Source organism: Callithrix jacchus, chromosome 16, assembly GCF_049354715.1.
Source record: "Callithrix jacchus isolate 240 chromosome 16, calJac240_pri, whole genome shotgun sequence".
NCBI lineage: Eukaryota > Metazoa > Chordata > Mammalia > Primates > Cebidae > Callithrix > Callithrix jacchus.
Window position 1 is genome coordinate 17,356,936 of NC_133517.1, and position 21,722 is coordinate 17,378,657.

The 21,722-nt window shown below is 38.4% G+C and overlaps 1 protein-coding gene across 4 annotated transcripts in view; it reads left to right on the forward strand.

Moving 5' to 3' along the window:
- Window positions 1-3,065: 3,065 nt before the first annotated feature.
- The window catches only part of CLVS1 (clavesin 1), a 197,625-nt gene continuing 178,968 nt past the window's right edge, over window positions 3,066-21,722 (forward strand). For 2 of the 4 annotated variants that reach the window (XM_078352523.1, XM_002758940.7), the window contains exons 1-2: window positions 3,066-3,232; window positions 14,776-15,381. In XM_078352523.1, coding sequence (XP_078208649.1) covers window positions 14,927-15,381 — 455 coding nt within the window. In that variant the 5' untranslated portion in view covers window positions 3,066-3,232; window positions 14,776-14,926. Of the gene's footprint in view, window positions 3,329-14,775; window positions 15,382-21,722 lie in introns of all 4 variants that reach the window. The other 2 variants (XM_054246416.2, XM_035277664.3) reach the window with 2 other exon arrangements.

Genomic DNA, 21,722 nt, shown 5'->3' on the forward strand with positions numbered 1-21,722 from the left:
CAAAATATTGTAAAGAATGCCTCATCCTGTTTGTAAACACTTGTTTGCAACTGCCTTCCTTGGGAAATTGGCTAGATGTGAACTTAATTAGATTTTACACTTTTTTTCTTTTAAGGTAGAGTCTCACTCTGTCATCAGGCTGTAGTGTAGTGGCATGATCTCAGCTCATTGCAACCTCTGATTCCCTGGTTCAAGTGATTCTCCTGCCTCAGCCTCCTGAGTAGCTGGGATTACAGGCACTCGCTACCATGCCCAACTAATCTTTATATTTTTAGTACAGACGGGGTTTCACCATGTTGGCCAGGATGGCCTTGATCTCCTGACCTCATGATCTACCCGCTTTGACTTTGCATAAGCCGCCATGCCCAGCTGATTTTACACTTTTGAGTGTCATTCCAAAGGACACTGGGCTACTTTGATAGGTATAGGTCCCTCGCACAGAACAGAGTAGAATATAATCATTCAGTAAGTTCCTTTCCTTCACTTACCCTGACTGACATTGTGCTGATGTTTTGCATGTTATTTAACTCCTGCTCAACCTCCATATCAGCTCTGCACATGGAAACTGCCTACATATTTGTTTGCCAGGATTCCTCCCTCCATGGACTCCTTTGAGCATAAACAGTCAGTGACAAGGGTAAAGGCCTGGCCTGTTTACAAGCATCTTTTATGTTGCCTGACCTTGCTCCTGGAACACCCCACTTAGTTACTCATTTCTGTACTCCATTAAAGGGCACTGTTAATTTCGGGTTTGCTGTGATCTAGGTTTGAGTACGTGAAGAGTGCCTTCTGTGTGTTGACCAGTGACAGGTAAAGGCTCTATCCACATGAGAGTGCACTGAAGTTGAGTCCAGGAATAATGGTTTTAATACCCAGAGAAATACCAATATTCATGAAGGAGGTGTTAGGATGATTTTACAATAGTGAAACAGCACATTGTTGAACACTTGACTAGCGTGGATGTTTAAGAGCCAAGAAAATGCGTGAGGAGTAATGTCAAATTGTAGAAGAAAGAATATTCTAGTTAACTGGACCACATTTTGTCTTCCCTGTAGTTTTTTAGCACAGAAGACATTGTCATTAATATTTCTATTATCTAATGTGCAGGCCGCTTTAATAAGTTTAAGTGTAAGTCAAGATAGGCTAGGTAATGCTGGAAGAACAAATTAACTCTGTAGCCCCAGTAACTTCACACAAAAATGGCCTCTTCTTTGTTCACAGTGGGAATGGAAATTTGGAATGAAGACAGGGCTAGATCAGATGGTATTCCACCTAGTTACCCAGCCCATGGCCAGAGTAAGCCCATGGCCCTGCCCATATATAATAGAGCTGGGAAGTGTGGGCAAGCATCAGGATATTAGATAATCAGTTAATATTTCTGCAATAATCTGCTCTTGTGGTTACCAAAAATATCTTAGCCCCCATGGAGCCATAGAACATAGAACTTACCACCCATATATCACACCCAACCCATCTCCAAAAATTTCTTCACTTGCTGCAACCATTTCTCAGTTTCAAATCTCTAAGTTTTAGGTGGTGGTCTTATCTCTCCATCATATCCAGATGTGGAGTCTCTCATTCTGGGGATGTATAAACTAAGAACTATGTTGTTCCAGGCATATTTGTAAGTGCTTGGGAAGTAGTAGTGAGACAGATAAATTATCTGCCACATGGTAGTCACATTCTATCAGAGAGAATGACTAAACAAATAAGTAAATATATAATACTATGTTAGAGTTGGAAGAATTCTGATGACTTTAAAGTCTTTGAAATATATGATAGAAAGATTGCTTTAAAATATTTCATAAGTTTTCTAACATTTTATCAATGTGAAAACTTCAAGCAAATACAAATAAGAAAATCATGTTACCTTGGCAAAGAGAGTATTTACCCATAATGATCTAATTTATTTGAAAACTGGGGAAAAATGGGAATGCTGTATGTGGTATCTTGCTTTTCTTAATTTAACACTTTGCAAGCATTTCTTTTTTGGCCTTAAACAGTTTTCAAAAATACGTTTAATAGCTATAAACATTACAGGCTATATAAAAAATTAATGCTTTTTAATTTTTGACAACTTATATGATCATAAATGAAACTTATACACATAAGTCTTTGCATATTTGAATATATCCCTAGCATAAGGTACTAGAAGTGAAGTTAGTGGATCTAAATGACATGTATATTTATGATGCTGGATACACGTTGTGAAATTGATTTGTGAAAATATGGTTTCTCACTATTATTCCAATATTATGAAATATGTATATTTAAAACTTTAGCCCAAACTGCCATATTAAACTGCATATTTCCATTTACAGGTGAGATTGATGTTAATAATATGTTTATTATGTGTCCCCATTTTTTTGTGGATTATTTGCCATTTAACATTCCTCCTTTTTTTCTAAGATGCTGTTCGTGTTTTTTCCTTTTATGTGATACTTTGTGCATGAAACATCTACTTGCTACAATTTCTTAAAGTGGTAATTTGTATTTACTTTTTCAGATTTTGACATTCAGAAGTGTCTTTATGCACTCAAACTTACTGATCTTTTTTCTTTATGTTTTCTATTCCTCTTGGGCTTAGAAAAACTTCCCTATTTTGAGATCGGTAAAATATTTCTGTTCTTCTAGTCATATTTTTAAATTACATGTTTTTGATAAAAACATCTATCTATATTTAATTTATTTTGGTGAAATGAGACTTTGATCTGTCTTTTCAGATAGTTCATTTTCTTAACACCACTTGTTAGTAAAAAAATTTATCCTTTTTTTCTATAGGTTTGTGATACTTTCTTATCTGTCAGATTTACACACACACACACACACACACACACACACATACACGTCTGCTTTTGCGCTTTCATTAATTCATTTGACAGATTCTATATTTAAGGTTGTGTTGTGAGCGATGGCTCCGGTAGTTTTTGGCCCAGGTGTTAACAAAATTACAAATAATTCTTGGTACGTCTTGACGGAACCGGGGAGGGCTGTAGTACGGAGGCATTTAGGACCCAGGGGAAAGCTAGGCTCGGTATAGAAGGACAGAGATCGGGCGCACACGCCTCCTACCAAAATCACAGCCCCGTTTGGAGCCCAAGCTCTCATTCACAGCTTTCTAGAGAAATCTGAGCCCGAACCTGCCAGAATAGGGGACCTCACCCACCCAGTTCAGCAGCGAGGACACCTGCAGAAATACATTCCCAAAGCAAGGCTGGGCGGCCGTGTGAAGGTATTTGTTGCCTTTTTTCTCCCCTCTGTATTTGCAGAGCCTCCCCGCCTTTCCCCCTCTTGTGCGATGCCATGGCTGCGGCGTTTCAGCACTTCGGTATGTGGACAGCTCCCATCTGCAACCCTCTGCACTCCATCCCTTCCGCACCCTGCTCCCCGCCGCCTCCGCGGTCCACCCTCCTCCGGGCGCCCGCTCAGCCTGCGCCCCCTTACACCATCAGCACCCCCATCTCTACCATCACCGTCATCATCGCCACCATCACCAGCGCGGTAACTACAGTCACACAACTGTGTCTTGCCACTTAGACAAAGCCCAAGGTCCGCAGGGTAGAGGGAAAGAGCTCAAGTTGACAGGCATAGGAAGGAAAGTTCAGGTGAACGAACCCCTGAAAACAAAGAGAGACGCCTGTTTGAGAGAAACGGAAAGTGAAGGCAGGAGGGAGAGACCCCAGGCAAGGGGACAGATGGGGCACTTGCCAGACACCAGCAGTTAGCCAGCTGCCTTTCAGCAGATTAGAGACTGTTTAGTTGAAGAAATTAACATGGCCTACGGCATTATGTGATTCCAGAAAAATAGAAATGTAAGCTCAACCTGTTTCTGGTTTTCCGATGGAGAATCACCAGGAAGCAGGGTGGGGGTGACTGATGACTCATATTCACCCACACGTCCATTTCCCTTCCTAAGTGTTTAATGCAGAAACTCTGGAATTAAGTTTTTTTTTTTTTTAAGCTAAAATGTTTTGTAAAATAGGGACTCCAAAGGTTAACTCTGTGGCCATAATAAAAATAAAATGATGGTAATGATAGCCTAAGAAAGTGGGCTCTCATTCAAATGAACTATTTTTTCCAATGTTTCTTTCTGTCTACTTATTTCATTTCAATTTTCCAATCTTAAACCTCTCTTTGAAGCAAGGAAGATAGATTCCTTGCCCAAATGGCCAAAGTAGTAATGATATTCACAGCAGATGGCCTTGCTTTGTTCATCACGAGTCAAGGACTGGCTCAGATTTCGAAGGCAAGATTTTGTGTGCTTTCTCAGTAATCAGGTGATAACACCATTTTCCTATAATAGTAAAGGGTAATAGAGTGCAAAAATTGAAAAGGCATTTTATGTAACTCTGTTTTACCAGACTCTGCTTTTAGAGTGCTATCATTTTCTATCTCAGCTGAAGGGAAGTTGGAACATCTTTCAAATGTCTGATTAATTTGAACCCGAAAGTCTAAGCCCAAGTCATAGTGCCTATTTGATGTAGCCAGGATCATCTGTTTTATAGGACCTAACAAGCACCAGCAAATAAGTGCCTGAGCCTATCATAAATAAAAATCTTTTGCTGGGTGCTCATTTAATTGATTTTTACTGAGCAGTAAAGCATTGGGATTTTTGACAAGTTATTTTTTATGAAATTAGCATCTTAATAAAAAATGAGGTTATTTAAATGGGAGTGATAGGTCACATGTGACAAAAAAGTTTAAACCAGAGCACAGAAAAGCTTGATTTTAAAATTACCCTTGTGCATTTGTTCTGTTTCTTAAAAACAGTGAAGCAAGTTTCATCTAAACCAGCTTGCTCACCATTATAGGCACCGTCAAAAATAAAGACAGTCACAAATATGAATCTTCCGGAAGAAGTTTTGAGGAAGAATTCATACTTAATTGTCTTTGAGAATGAGGAATCATAGCATTGTGTCAAAAGTTAATTACTGCTATTAATTATTTAGATGTAATTCCACCTGCCTCTAAATTTCATTCACTTTTGAATCCCAAATAAGAAAACTAGCAAAACATGTGGTGAAATGGATTTTATAGAAGAAAATTTGGTCATTCACGTAATGTTCCTTGGTTTGGTAATATCCACAGTAAACAAGACTTTCTAACAGTCCCTGATAAACGAGATTCTTAAAACTCCCTTTTCCGTCTGCAAAGAATGGTTCAGCTCAGACCATTTTTAAAAGTGTACATGTTGCCAATTCTAGCTGCTTCACACCAGAAATGCAGGCCAGAAATCCAGTGCCTCTAGAGCTTCTCTCTTCCTGTGCTTAATACAATCTCTTGGGGTGGGGAAATTTTAAAACAATGCTATTTCAGTGAGATTTACAGGCATCTGTCTGTAAGCAATAACTTTTCCTGACTGAAATGTGATGCTGCGCTTATTAATTTTTATAGAATGCCAGTATCCTGGCTTCCTTACTTAAATGTTTTCTATTGAGAGCTATTTTGCCTTTAAAAATATTTTCAATAACAGAAATTACTCATTTTTGTAATGAATTTAAAGGTGGACAGAAAACGTTTTCCAGCAGAGTGTCATCATATATATTTGTAGGCAGGCTCATAGAAAAGTGCATCATTTTAGAATTGTGGAGTACAAAGCTGGAAGGTCTTTCATTTCCCAAAAGCAAAGTCTTGAACTCTTCAGAATTGACAGTGCCTGCTCACTTCTGAAGGTTTCTTTTTTAAAACAAAGAAAGGCATTTTATTATCCTTAAGAAGTCTATTCACAACTTTACATACTCCCTGATAGCAGAGCCTTCCGTCCTTAGTAAATGGATCAAGGCTGACTTTGATCTTCTTTACTGTCCCCATTACACAGTGACTCAGACAGAGGAGGCAGCACAGCAGAATGAGCATACAAAATATGAAGCTTGACCGTATGCACTCAGTCCAGAAATAAGTCCTCACATTGCCGAGAGACCTTCTTTTCGACCTTCTCTCAAATATTGCTTGTTTTGATTATTGTTCATTTTATCCAGATATTACTGGAATAAAGTTGTTTCAGGAGAAGGTCCACAGTGTGAATTTTGACAATTCTGCAACCTCTAACTGATGTTATATCTCTTTATTGAAGCTATGCTTAATTGCCAATCTAAGTTGTTCTCAGCTTAAGGGAAATTTATGTTCTTTTGCTTGATTCTTTATGGATTGAAAATGAACGGGTCAAACATCCCCTGCCCCATAAAAAGCTTTCATTTATTCAGATAATAAGTTCATTATTCTTCCCTATCTCTGATGCCTCCCACAGCCTTTTTTATATCTTCTCAGGTCAGGTTGCCCTAGGCTCTGTAGCTTAATGCACCTGTTCTGTGACAGGGAGTATCAGAGAAAGTTTTCCTTGTGGAAGGCTAATTTCCTGTGAGCTTTCCTGCTTCCTGATTTCTGAGCCAGCAGAAATTTCTCCACATGTGGTTGAGATGATCTGCTCTTGTTTCCAGGATGTTTGTAGCCAAATATCCAGTTCCCGAATATTGTGCAGACAACTGATGACTCCTTTTCCATCTATGCTTCTTAAATAGTATCAAAGTTCTTAGGCAAAGTTCCATACATTTATGTGTGTCATTTCCATAACTTATTCAATGTTCATTATTTCATAGTTTTGGAGGAAGTAGGAGGGAAGTTATGGGCCTGAGAATAGCATGATGGGGGTGGATGTTAAATTACAGGAACCATACATAAAAAGCTTCTTTAATGTGTGGTCAAAATAAAACAAAATAAACAAAACACGTAAGATTTTTCTCTTTCCTTTTTCTCTTCTCCCCTTCTTCTTTCCCTCCCTCTCTCTAAATTTCCCTCCCTTTCTCCCTTTCTTCTTTTGTGGTTGTTATATAGAGCATGCAAACGTAGTGAAAGTAATTGACTGGGTGATCTGATAAGCTATTATGAGTGTCATTGCTCTGTAGGTAAAGAACAACATTGTGGGTGCTTTTATGTTCCTCTTGGACAGTGTAGTAGGGCTGTCCACAGAGTGTGAGTTTCTGGCCTCAGAGGCAATTAACCTACCTCTCAACCCCTCTGGGTCATTATAAATCCTCTAGACCAGCTTTTCTCAAACATTAATTTGCATAGAAATTGCCTGGGGATTCTGTTACCAGTTCAGTAGGCCTAGGTAAGTCCTGACATGCTGTCGCTAACAAGCTTCTGGGTGCTGATGCCATTGCTGATGCATGGACTACCCTTTGAGAAGCAAGGGCAAAGAAAAGTTTTCTTTTTAAACATTCTCACTTTTATGTCTGACTGTTAAATATGACACTCATTCTAAAACAAAACAAAACCACCCCATGTTCTGAGGCAATAAGAGCTCAGAAATTCTATTTCTAATTGAGGAGAAAGTTATAAAAATAGCCTCTTTCCTCCCACCTCACTCTTAAGCATGCTGTTGTGCTTTACTGTTCCCAGGCAGTTTTCTTAGCTGTGATTCCTGCTGCTGCCGTTGCCTGTGCAGTCACATCCGGAAGGGTCACAGTTACATGGATCTGCAGGGAAAACATTTAGTAGAAAAGGGGGCAAAGAGAGTTAATGGTCATTTTGGGGTGAGTTCTGCCTTTCTTACATTCCTTTATGTCCTCTTACTTAAAAAAAAAAAAAAGACTATTCTTAGAGAAATGCTCTTTCCCTTTGATTACAGAGAGGTCACCTTTTTTTTTTTTCATTCTCTTCCCATTGATAACCCTAAGAAGCACAACTAATCTGTTTTAAAAATGGGAGTATCAACTGCCAATGACTTCTTATGGAGATAGTTGAATAGCCTGTGAAACATCCCAATCTAATGTTCTATGGCTCAAAATGTTTTCCCTATATATTTTCTTTATTTAAAATACACTGAGGTGTAAGGTAAATGCTACTTCAATTAAAGACTTTTTCTATTAAATACAGTGAGGAGGAACAAAAATCCCAAACTTTCTCTATAAGTTGGCTTCCCCTTCAACCCTTGCATTATTTGTCCCAAAGAAAACTGCAAACTGGTTCTAGAATCCTCTGTCACATAGGTCCATCTTCCCTGAGCCAAAGTGTGTTCTAATTCTGACCTGGCATCTATTTTGTTTACAGGTTTTCAGTGTCACTACTCTGATGGAACTTATTTCAATCTACTTTTAACATTTCTTAAGAGCAGGAGCAAATGGGAGCAAATGACTGTGTGCTTTTTTGCTGTTTTAAAGGGAGCCAAGGGAGTCTGCACAATGATTTATTTGGCAAGAGTTAGTCCTAGGCTAGGACTGAGCTGAACGTGATAGAAGGTGGACTGTGAAGCACAAGATAAATTCTGGTCACACCACACTTTCAGATAATTGAGAGTCTCCTCTCTGTCCTTCCAGACTACTCTCCCTGTCCCTGCTACAGATAGTTCATGCCTGTAAGTTGGCTAACATGTAAAGAAAGTCAATGAATTCATGGTCACTTTGTTAACCACAGGTCTGATGATCGTTAGCCAGTACTCATGCAGAACTCCTACAAACCATAATGGCCAATTTGAAAATTCATCAATTGGAAAAAAGGACTCCTTCTGGTCAGCACCATGGAACATGTAATCAACCAGCCTCTGAGATTTGAATGTAGGTTCAATAGGCTGTGTATGAGGGAGTGTATTATCTTTCAAGAAAGATTTCAAATAGAATTGCATTTAGAAAGATTTTTGGTCACTATGATTTTCAGTTTTGGTTTAGATGTATCAGCAGCATCTATTTTTATTTCATTCAGTATAAAAATTCCTTTGGCATTCCTAGGTAAAAATGCATATTCAATTTAAAATTTTGTAGTAAGGTTTTAGCAAGGTAAAGAACTGTAAGGGTTAACCCAATTCAGAATATATTGAAAATTTGAAACATAACTTCACACATACCAATGGATGAGGTAGTTGGTTAGACAATCAAGTGTTGTCACTGAGATTAACTTTTCATCCTTTTCTTGTAAGAGAAACTCACAAAACAAATATGGGTATAGTTTATTTTATTTTTGTATTAATTTAAATGTATATATACTTAAAAATTATTCTTTATATTACTAAGAACACCCAGAAGCCATGCAAATTTGAGGTGTTGTTCAGCGGTTATTAATGTCCTTGTATTTCAAATAATATTTAGGTTTACAGATTTTATCTTTCTGATCATGACAACAATATTCTATTTTCTCCCCAAATTTTGGCCATTTTACAACATCTCTTACATGATGTCCTTTAGGACTGGTAGGGTGTGGCTGTGTACCTATTGTGTGAGTGTAATTGAATGTGAGGGCACTGATACTCAGAGTGATGTTAAAGACAGCACCTACTTGGAGAGGCAGGGTAGAGTCTTGGACAAAACGTGCGACAAGTATGTTTGAGTGCAAATCTTTGTTCTTTCAGCCATATCTAAATCTCAGATTTATCCTTTCATCTAATAAGTGACAACATAGCTTTAAAGATTGGCATGGAAATTAGATTATATAATATCAAAGACCTTGGCACCTAATAATACTCCATGAATATATGTTGATTATCCAACTTTAAGGCAAGCTCATTATCTGACTTAGCTGTTATGTGCCCCAAATATTTACCTGGAGACAGCATAATTATATCAACAAGAATATTACAGTTAATGTAAAGTAAATTTTTTCCTTTCAGAAGCAGTTTTACCAACATTATTTCACAGGATTTCACCTCAGCTCTTCCCAGGGAATTATCTTTCTTCTGTCTATCACAGCATCATTGTAACAAAGAAAAAAGATAATTGATATAAAATGCCTTGAAATACTACATACACACATACATGTACATATTTGTATATAAGGCATTGCTAATATTATTCTGACTTTTTCATGATATATTTTATGCGCATTTCTGAAGATTATAACAAAATAAACAAATGAGAATAATAGATCACAAAATTACCAAATTGATTTCACTTGGATTTTCATACTCTGAAAGTATTTTTATGCTTAGACTCTTTGATTCATAAAGAATACTATGTATGTTTGTAGATTTACTTTCTTAAGACTAAATTCTGTATGAGGAAATATATATATATATTTTTTTCTAATGGAATCTTGAGATAAAATATAAAACTAGAATCTACAGATGACATGATTTTAAATATCATAATATGGATACTCTTCTTTCCTCCCTCTCATACAAAAATACCACTACCTAATTTTCTGGTTTGCTGGAAAAGGTGTAGACTGGAGTGAAAGGAGGTATCTTCCACCTTGCCCTCCCCAGAGAATGTTTATGAATTACTCTCTATGCATTTGAAATGGTCTCCAAGTACAGAATCATATGGGACTAAACCACGCTGGGGGGCGATGGTCTCTGAGGATCACATGAATCTGCCTAAACTGGCCTGTTTTGATCATCAAGCACATTTCAGTGCTGACACCGTGCTTGGCACTCTGCTAGGCAGAGCAATCAATCCTTCAAACAGAATGACAAGATCTGTGATCTTTGACGTGTCATTTTTGCCAAAGGAAATATCTAAATGAAGAGCAAAAATTAGTGATAGCTGGAAAAGGCATAGACAGCTACAGCTACGGTCTTCTTCCAATGACGGAAGGAGAAAGAGATGGCAACTAGACATCTGTAAGGCACAGGATTAAGCCAGCCAAGAAAATCTATTTATCCACTGGCATATTTAGGCTCATAAAATGGTAAGATTAAAAGGAATGTTAGGAAACCAGAGTGAGGTTCTGAGACTTGCAGATGGTCACATGGGTCTTAAATCATAAATAATAGAACCTCTCTGCCACACATAAAAGAACAGCAAAACAGTAAAGAGCATGCGTTCAGAGAAAGATTACTTTGGGCCCAATCCAGTTTCTGCCCCTTAGTGGCTGTGTAATTTTGGGTAGTCATTTAACCTCTCTATATGCCTTAGTTTCCTCATTTGAAAAATGAAGACAATAATATACTCACTTCATATAGTTGTTCTGAGGATTAGATACTGTAGTTTATAAAAAGAGAGTCTGCAAATGCCTAGGGTATAATAAATAGCTATAATAAATAATAGGTCTTATTATTAATACCACCAGCACAGAAAATCATTTCCAGTTCTTCATGTGATACAAGTTCAACGTGTTCCTTTATAACTTGGAAAAGCTGAATGAGAACCAAGTCCTTTATGTGAACAAAGTATTATAGTCAAATGCAAACACTACATCCTGATGAACATTCTTCATATAGCCTTTCTAGTGCCTTAAATATTATCAATTCAAGTTGTTATTTAAGTAGCAGCCTATTCAGACTACTAGTATGAAGAATTTGCCTTTAACAGAAAATATCTATGTTATCCTAAGTGATGATACCCCATGACCCTGGCTTGAGTATTCTCCCCAGAAGCTTCTACTGTATGCTGAGCAGAGAATAAAGATATAGATTGAAGCAAATTTGTGTCAGATATTATAGATTGGAGGCATAGCTATATGTGGAAGCAGGCCATGAAAAATGAAATCTCAACTTTCTCTTTGAACCCATAGTAATTTATCTCAGAAACATTGTTGAGTTCCCTGAACTGTAAGGTAAGTAACTTGCTCCAAGCTTTAAATCTTCTGTAGGGAATGAGCCATTGCTGTGCCTTGTGCTTCATGCACTGTGTTCTGTGGCTTGGAACTGTGAACCTCACCTGGCATGCTTTGGGAGGTGAGAATCTGAAGCACAATGTGCTTAGGCTAAATTCTCCAGGAAAAACAAAATACTTTGTAGATGAGCAAAGACATTAATCAATCAGCCGCAACACCTCACTTAGGAATAAACTGTCCTGGAGGTACTGATACACTTACTCATTCATTCAAACATTTTAACTACTTTCTTTATTCATGTGTTCTCGGTCTATTTACTGAGCATCTACTTCCTGGCAGGCACTGTACTAGGCACTGAGGATGTTGTGGTGAATGCAATGAAGTCACTCTGTTCATAGAGTGGACCCTCTTTGGGCCATGCCCTGTGTCAGGGATACCCAGATGAATTAAATGCAGTCGTTCTTTGTCAGGTGTTCTGGATAAAGTGAGAGAAAAGGAAAATAGCAATAGAATATGGCGTGGTCAGGGATGTGGGACTACTGTGACCTCTGAAGGTCAGGAAGGGTTTCCTGGGGAAATGAGTTTCAAGTTTACTTCTGAAGGGCAAAGATGAGTCAATCAGTCGTCATTCGAGAGAGAGAGAGAGAGAGAGAGAGAGAGAGAGAGAGAGAGAGTAGTTTTTACCAAGGCACACAAAGGTGAGAAGAAACTGCCAATGGCTGCATGATCAGACAATAAATCTGGAGAGTTATAAAGGGACCAGAAAGTGAAAGGTCTTGAAACCATGCTACCTAGTTTTATACTTTATCCTAGGGCAACTAGATGCTAATGATAGATGTTAATCAAGGAGTGACATGAGCATATTTCAACTGTAATACAGAGAATGGGTTGAAATGCAGAGAATGAACTGGCAGCAAGGGTACCAACAGGGAGAATGTTGCAGGACTAAACAGATGAGGAGTAATGCAGTATAAACAAAGACAGTGATCATGGGGATGGAAATAATTGGGCAAATTTGAAAAATGTTGTGGAAGTGATTGCCTGGTAGTGGGTAATAAGAGAGAGGTGGAGTGATAGTTGACTCCACGGTTTCTTGCATGGAAAAATGCATTGATGATTATGTCATTTACCAAAAGACAATGGTAGAGGAGCAAATTCAGTATAAGGAACTATGATTATCTCAGTTTTGGACATACCAAATTTGTGTTGTCTGTGAGTCAAGTAAGTGGAGATGTTCAGTAGAATGTAGAGTGTGCAGCCTGAAAATCAGGAGGGAGCTACGGACTGAAGTTGTAGATGGGGGCTCATGGGGGCAGCATCTTGGAAAATACTAACATTGAAGATGTGAGCACGGAAAGAGAAGATGGAGAGGGAGAGACAAAGGGCTAGGTGACAGATCAAGGGTAAATGGAGTCACAGAAAAAATGGGGAAATGGGAGAAGGAGGTCTAAGAAGGATGATGTAGTCAACATCAAATAGTGAGAGAGCTCACCTACAGCAGGTGCTGAAGTTTGTTTATTTGCTGTAGTAACAAAAATGACATTCACTCGTAGAATGACCACCTGTCTGAGTTTGCTTGGAAGCCATTATTCTAGCAGCATCATTATTATTAGCACCTGGTAGTGCCTGAGTTTGGATTAGAAGTTATATCATCATCCATGTCATTGATTGGCATGAGCAGTTTCAGCAGCATGTCAAAAATAGATTGCAATGAGTGTAGGGAAGAACTGGAGAAGGAAGATGTTGGGTGAGGCCGCTTTCTGAAAGGGCTGTCGGAGAAGGAATTTTAACATCAGGTGGGCATTAAACTAATAGGTTTTGAAATTGTTTCCAATACTGGGAATCGTTTGTGACACTATTTTCCTTTACTCTGATGAGTCCTCCAAATCAGTGAGAAGTAAGACTCTTATGTTTCTTACAGAATATCACAGAGCTAAATACTGTTTTCTTACAAGTTACTTTACGAAGTTGACATTTTATAAATAAAATTATTTTTATTTTTCTATTATCTTGAAAATGAATACCAGTTACTTAAACTGGCTTTCATCTCCTCCATATCCAAAGACAATATAAAGTAGAAATATGTGGGCTGATTGTCTCTCTTAAATTATTGTTAGTCTTAAATTAAGCAGAAGAATCATCATTTAAGTTATTTTGTATGATAAAGTTTTACCAATAATGATTACATTGGGAATAAATATTCTACCTCTTATTGCAGATAAGGTTGACTTAGGAAAGCTAGGAAAAATATATGCCTCTAAGTTTATGTATACCTAGTGTGTCTTCTGATTTTTGGAACTTCCAGGTTAGACCAAACGGATGTCTGCAAGAGTTTAAGCATTTATATTTAAAATAAGATGTAAACAGTTTGGGTGTTTCTCTGTATACCATTTTGGTGGAGAAATCATAAAGGATGTATCTGAGTGGATTAAAATACAATTATCATAAGTAAAGATAGGAGAACAGACAGAACAGAAGCTGTCGTAGGAGAACAGGCAGGTTATATACAATGGAAGAATTTTTAAACTCATATGGATAGTGGGTTGCGTGAAGAGCCAATCAACAATCTGAAGTCCCTCTGCCTTCCTAGTAAAAGAATGGCAAATGCAAATAATAGTCATTTGTAACTGTCCCTGTGAGCCTCCTTGCCCATTGTTGAATTTGATTATTAGAGGTCAAGCTTCCAGCCATAAGTCTGTCCCCACCCCCACCCTTCACACACACTGATGGAGGACTCCTTTAAGTCACAAACACCGGTGGGGTTAAAACAGGGAAAGCTGTTTTATAGTTAAGATACAAATGGCTGGCTTTTAAAAAGTGGGGGAAGGGGCATTTCTGTAAGATACTTCTGTTTGAGAAAAGAGGCCAATAGGAAGCAATAAATTGTACCATAGCTATAATTTCTTTGCCATATCTAAGCCTGTGAGTGGTCCCATAAAGCATGCTGTCACAGAGAAGTATCCTTCTCTCCTCTCACTTTTTCTTAAGGTAACTAATAAAAGTGCACTCTATTGCTAATCTGGTCAGGCACTATTATGTTAACTGGTCGATAGAACTAAAACATTCCCAAACATATTTCAAATATTTGCATATTAGGTATTCAAGTTGTCTATAATCAACTTATGCTCAATACCCCATTTTAAGGATAATTTATCATTTGTTCTTCGGATACCTGATCTAATCAGACACGCAATCTAATATACCATTTTTCTATCTAAGCTCCAATTAATTTGCCCAGACTTTCTTTGTATCATCTCTGTTTTGTTTCTTTTGTGTGTATTTGTTTTTCAGTAAGCAATGGCCTCGGTTTTGCTTCTCTTTTGGATGGACACCACCACATAGGGCCTGAATGTGAAAGAAGACCCTCTATTTGTCTGTTCCAGGGCAGTCTGGTAGTAAGACACTGTTGAATGGGACACAGTTTCAGCAGACCATCAGGTGAATGGGACCAATCTCTCTTCTTCCAAAATATCAGAAGTTAAACGCTTGGAACGGAGATTTGGCCAAGATGACCCATTTACAGGCTGGACTCAGTCCAGAGACTATAGAAAAAGCTCGCCTGGAACTGAATGAAAACCCACATGTTTTACATCAGGATATTCAGCAAGTCAGGGACATGATCATCACCAGGCCTGACATTGGATTTTTACGTACAGATGATGCCTTCATCCTGAGATTCCTCCGAGCCAGGAAGTTTCACCAAGCGGATGCCTTTAGACTCCTGGCTCAGTATTTCCAGTACCGCCAGCTAAACCTGGACATGTTCAAAAACTTCAAGGCAGATGATCCCGGCATTAAGAGGGCTCTGATCGATGGGTTCCCCGGGGTGCTGGAAAACCGAGACCATTACGGCAGGAAGATTCTTTTGCTGTTTGCAGCCAATTGGGATCAGAGTAGGTAAATGTAGATAGTGTCTTTACTTGGTTTTTCTTTGCTCTAAGCATCATCACTGCATGTTTGGGTTTGTATGGCTTTACATGTAATGAACCTTCATTTAAAGAAATTTCACATGTTCACCAAGGCAGATTTAAGGCCACAGGTGTGCTGTCCTCAAAAGGCAATTCCAGATGAACAATAGAATCGTAACATTAGAGTTATAAGAGACCTTCGAAGTTATTATTCTATTCATCAAAGTGGGTCATTCACTTTAGTAAAATTGAAGGTGGATCTTTTAGAAGAACCATATATTCTGTATTTGGTGTTCTCATCTTTAACAACAGCAACAAAAATGGATTCAGTAGGTGGCTTAATATCAAGTATTTTCAAAGCATAAAATAATTTTTTGGATCCTCTCCATGACTTGAATAACCTGTATTTCTCCTGAGTGCCAGACATTTCTATCCAGATGCCTGCTAGACCTTTCTCCCTGAAAGACATATAAGGAATCTTAAACTTGACATGTCTCAAACTGAAAGCATCATCTTTCTCACTCTACTGCTCTTTCTTTCACCCGGTCTCTCAAGCCAGAAGTCCAGGAGCCATCCTTGACTGACTGCCCCTTGCTTTGGTAACATCCAATTAATTGTTAAGTCCTACCACTTTCTTCTTATAAACCTCTCAAATCTCTTCACTTCTCTTTGCTCCCATTACTATTGCCTGTTTAGGTTCTCATCATTTCCTCTTTCATTACTGCAACAGCTTCTTAGCCAGTACCAGTATCCCTGCCTCTAGTCTCATCTCTCCTGAGTCATTCTAGGTTACATCATAGCCAGGGTGACCCTTCCAAAACTCTGGTACGTCACTTCCCTGATTAAATGGCACATTAACATTTCGTATTTTGAAATAGGAAAGTATGGATGATTCTGCAGAATAATTGTGTTAGTCCATTTTTGCCTTGCTTTAAGAAATGACCTGAGCTGGGTAATTTATGAAAAATTTAATGACCTGCAAAACAATTGAAATAAAGTAAGGTTATGATCCATCTTCTGCATTTCCTCCTCTGCTTCATCTTCTGCTCTTCTTCACACTCTCTGATCTAGCTGGTTGGGAATATAAGCTTTGCTTTGAACAGTGGAGGTTTTTAAATGGCTCCAACCCTTTGGACTTTACCTGTCAGAAACCCAACGGAGAGACAGCCATTCCCTATCCCAAATCCAGTCATCCAACTTCAAAGACACATTCTGCCTACTGATGCATCTTTATGATCCTTGAGGAAGATGGTCTTCCTCTACTTCCCCCCAAATCCTGTTTTTCTCAGTCACCCTACCCCTATTTATATTTCTGTTAATGCATTTACAATGGAAGTGTAATAGCCACTATTATCATAGCTTTTTGAATATTGATGACAAGCTCTGCTAAGCATTAATATATATTATCTCATCTAACCCACCTGAGAACTTTGCATGATAGATATTAGCACTATGACCCCTCTTTTACCTTTGATGACCCAAGGCTTTTAGAAGTAAAGGAACTCATTCATGTTACACAGCTAATGAATACACAGTGGGAGTGGGCAATGGTAGTTTGATGTGAGAGCCAGTTGTCTTAACCCGACTTTATTGTAATTGTGTGTTTACTTTGTATATTCTTACCCCTCCTCCCAATACTGTAGTTTCCTTGAGAACAGAGAATCATGTCTTTTGCATGTTTATATCTTTGGTGCATGGCACAATATCCAACAAATGTTGAATGAGAAAGAATTAATCAATTTCCAAAACATCACTTATGGCTTGAGCTTTCACAGAGATATTTAACCTAAAAACATCTCAATCCCCATAACCATTAAAAGGAATTTCTAAAGTGCGTCTTCACTGCCTCATATCACTACTCTTCCTCTTCAAAATGGTAACAGTGTAGGGCACCTTGGTGACCACTGGCTGTTTTGTGGTTGATAATTTGAAATGGGGCAGTCTAATCCTGGAAAGGCATTTGCATATTTTAACACTATTAGTCTAGAATTTGATTGAGACTCCACCTAGGCCTGGGCTGCCTTTTCATGTTTCTGCTCTGTTATTCTGTAATATGAAATAACATATCATATATCATATCATAATTAATGTAATTAATGATAAGTCTCTCACTACATTGCTTCACTGATGAGACAGATTTCTGGGTCTTAAGATTCATCCATCTTTATCATTTACTCAGCAATCTTTCAGCGAGTATAGACTTTGTGCCAGAGCTTGTCTTAGGACAATGAGGACAGCAATAAGAACACACAATCCCCGCCAGTGAGGACCCCATTGTTCAGCCGGATGCTTAGCAATGGTGGAAACATATAGACAGCTCACTCCAACTGCCATAAAATAATTCCTTCTGAGACACACAACTTATTGGTGCAGGACATCAGTGTAAACTAGAGGCAGCAGCTATCCTCTCAAAAATGGCACATTATCATTTTGGATTCTGAAATAGGAAAGTATTGATGATTCTGGAGAAAAACTGTATTGGTCCATTCTTGCATTGCTATAAGGAACTACCCGAGACTGAGTAATTTATGAAGAAAAGAGGTTTAATTGACACAGTTCTGCAGGCTGTATAGGAATCATGGCCAGGAAGGCCTCAGGAGACTTACAATCATGGCAGAAGTGAAGGAAAGGAAGGCACATCTTCACATAGTGGAGCAGGAGAGAGAGAGATACAGAAATGTGCCACACACTTTTAAACAACCAGCTCTCTCAAGAATTCTCTCACTAGACAGCACTTGGGCGATGGTGTTTAACCATTAGAAATCACCCCCATGATCCAGTCACCACCCACCAGGCCCTACCTCTGACACTGGGGATTACAACTCAACGTGAGATTTGGGTGGGGACAGCAGAGCCAAACCATATCAATAATTATGCTGACTTCATTTGTACATAGTTGTTTTGAGTGTTCTAGAACTTCCATCTGCTAAGACAGATGAGCCAGAGAACATCACTAAGTGGGGATGTACACATAAAGAAATGAGCCATAGTAAAATATTTTATTTTGTGTTAGGATTTGGTCCACGTATATCCCAATGTGTTGTTAAGAAGAAGAACAAATCTCTTAGTAAATAATCCGGATGTTTATGATTATGATAACCTCAGACAAATTACTTCACCTCTCTGTTTCTCAATTCCCTCTTGTGTAAAATAAGAAGTTTGAACTATGTAATTCCTGAGATACCTTCCAGTTTTCATGGCTCATGAATGTGAAGCTTATTCAGTTTGATCCTATGGATAGGAAGGGACTTAAAAATTTACTTTACAATCTCTTAATTTGCTAGACTTTTTAAAGTAATCTCTCTCTTTGTACCCTCCCACTCCACGTTTTTCAAACTGTGCAGTATTATTGGTCCCAGATCGTTATGGTTTTTAACAAAAAGATTGTAATGACATGGCTATTCCATTGGCAGCCAAATATTTGGTGCAAACAAGCCTCAGTTTGAATTTCAAATTGTCATGTTGTTTACTGCTTATATATCTCTGGACAAGCAACCTCCCTGAGACTGTTTTCTCATCTGTAAAGTGGGAATGAGAGTGATGTCTACCTAACAGTATGGCTGGAAGGACTGAGTGAAATAATGCATTGAAAAAAAAACATAGCTTCTTCTTTGATACCGTGTAAGTACTCTAGATATTAACTTCTAGTATGATCACTGATACTATAAAATATTCCCTGTTAAAAGTAATAGAGGACAGATGGTAAAATGAACTGCAACCAGAGGCTGGAATCCATTATTTGAAAATGGGAATGGGGCAATGAATGTGAACTATGGCATGCCTATCCTAAGCACCTGTTTTCTTTATCCCCAAATGTGTTTCCTTTCATACAGACCCAGCTCAGTGGGGCCCAAAAGGCCTGGGAGGGCTGATACAGCTTTTCAAGGAGATGACTTCACTCTAACTGGGGACTTGAGATGACTGGGTAGTCATTTGAATATCTCATGTAAAGGGTTTACTAAGATTAAAATGGCTATTAATATTTATTAAGACAATGTAAATCTCATTCATCTGGACCCAGACACACGGACAAAAAGCTCAGAACAGTGAGTGATGGGAAGCACTATCCCTTGAGGGCTCGTGCCAGGCTCTGTTTGCTTGGGTTCAATGTGGCAACTGAGGCATAGGCAGTGCCTGGGCTACCTGAGCATAAACTGGCCTTGTGTAGACATTGGACCCCAGTAGAGAGCTGACTGACTTCTGCATTTTCTGAGGCTGCTGGGCTGAATCAAAACCAGATGGATTCAATCAGCGCCATGTATTTATTCAAAAAATGAACCTGGCTCTCCCAGAGTGAGCAGAGTGTGTATCCCAACTCCCCACCTTGGTATGTAATTGGCGACCTAGGGGACATTGTTTGTCGATGAGCTCTCTGATCGTTCTCACCTGAACTCATATCGGCATTGGCAAGAATTTACTATTTGCCCCTGTAAGATCCAATAAAAAATAAATTCATTTCTTCTTTCTAAGCTGCAGACTCACACTTGGTCATAATAAGCCCAGTTTGCCATGAATGTCCCAGTGCTGGAGAAGAAAATCTGAGCATGAAGAGACACATCTGTTTTCTTCTGGATTTCACTCAGTTAAAAAAATAGGTTGAAATTGGTCAAGCTATTTTACTTTCTAGAGCCTCAATTGAATCAAGTAGAAATGATAAGATACCTGGCATGCAGGGCTGTTGAAAGAATTAATCACAACTGCCCTTCTTGGTGGTATCCAGAGGCCAAATAGAAGCATGATTAAGTGCGTAAACTCTGAAATCCAATGGCCAGCTTCCAATTGCAGCTCCTCCTAAGCTGCCATGGGATCTCCAGCAAGTTGTTTAAATCCTTTTTACCCTCAGTTTCTCACCTGTAAAGTGGGGGTGACGAAAGGCATAGGTGAGTACTAACTGATGCTCAGTAAATGGAAGTCGTTTCTTAAGAAAAAAATTAAATCAGGGAAATAACTAGGATACTGCATCAAAAGATGTACTGTCTTTTGTAAAAAATTTTTATTGAGGTAAAAAATATATATTATATATAATTTGATATATATATAATTTTACATCTTTTCTACTTTTTAGTGTACAGTTCAGTGGCAGTACATACAATTATATTCTTTGTTCCTCCTTCATCCTCGCCCCTCCCCTTCCCCTCTGTGGTAACCACCAATCTACTCTCTATCTTCATGAGATTCACTTTTTTACCTCCTGCATGAGAGTGAGAACATGAAATGTTTGCCTTTCTGTGCCTGGATTATTTCATGTAACATAATGGCCTTCAGTTCCATCCATGTTCCTGCAAAGGACAGAGCTCATTCTTTTTCATGGCTGAACAATATTTTATTGTGTATATAAACATATATACTATATTTTCCATTTTTAACTTTTAAGTTCGGGGTACATATGCAGGTTTGTTACATAGGTAAACTTGTGTCATGGGGGTTTGCTTTACAGACTATTTCATCACCTCAGAATTAAGTCTGGTACTCATTAGTTATTTTTCTTGGCCCTCCCTCTTCCCACTCTCTACTCTCTGAAAGGCTCCAGTGTCTGTTGTTCCCCTTCATATGTCCATGTGTTCTCATCATTTAGCTCTCACTTATAAGTGAGGAAATGTGGCATTTGGTTTTCTGTTCTTGTATTAGTTTGCTAAGGATAATGGCTTCCAACTCCATCCATGTCCCTGAAAAAGAACACGATCTTATTCTTTTTTATGGCTGCATAGTATTCCATGGTGTATATCCAATCTATCACCGATGTGTGTCTGGGTTGATTTCATGTCTTCGCTATTGTGAACAGTGCTGCAATGAACATACATGTGCATGTGTCTTTAATACAATGATTTATATTCCTTTGGGTATATCTCCAGTAATAGGATTACTAGGTCAAGTGATATTTTTGTCTTTAGGTCTTTGAGGAACTGTGACACTGTTTTCCACAGTCTTTGAACTAATTTACACTCTCATCAATAGTGTATAAGCATTCCTTTCTTTCCACAACTTTACCAGCATCTGTTACCTTTTGACTTTAATAATACCCATTTTGGCTGGTATGAGATGGTGCCGCACTGGGGTTTTGATTTGCATTTCTCTAATGGTAATGTTGAGCTGTTTTTCATGTGATCATTGGCCACATAAATGTCTTTTGAGAGGTGTTTGTTCATGTCCTTCACTCACTTTTTTATGGGGTTGTTTCTTCCTTGTAAATTTGTTTAAGTTCCTTACAGATGATGGCTATTAGACCATTGTGGGATGCACTGTTTGCAAGAATGTTCTCTCATTCTGTAGGTATCTATTTACCCTGCTAAGAGTTGCTTTTGCTGTATAACATTTTTTTTTTTATCCATT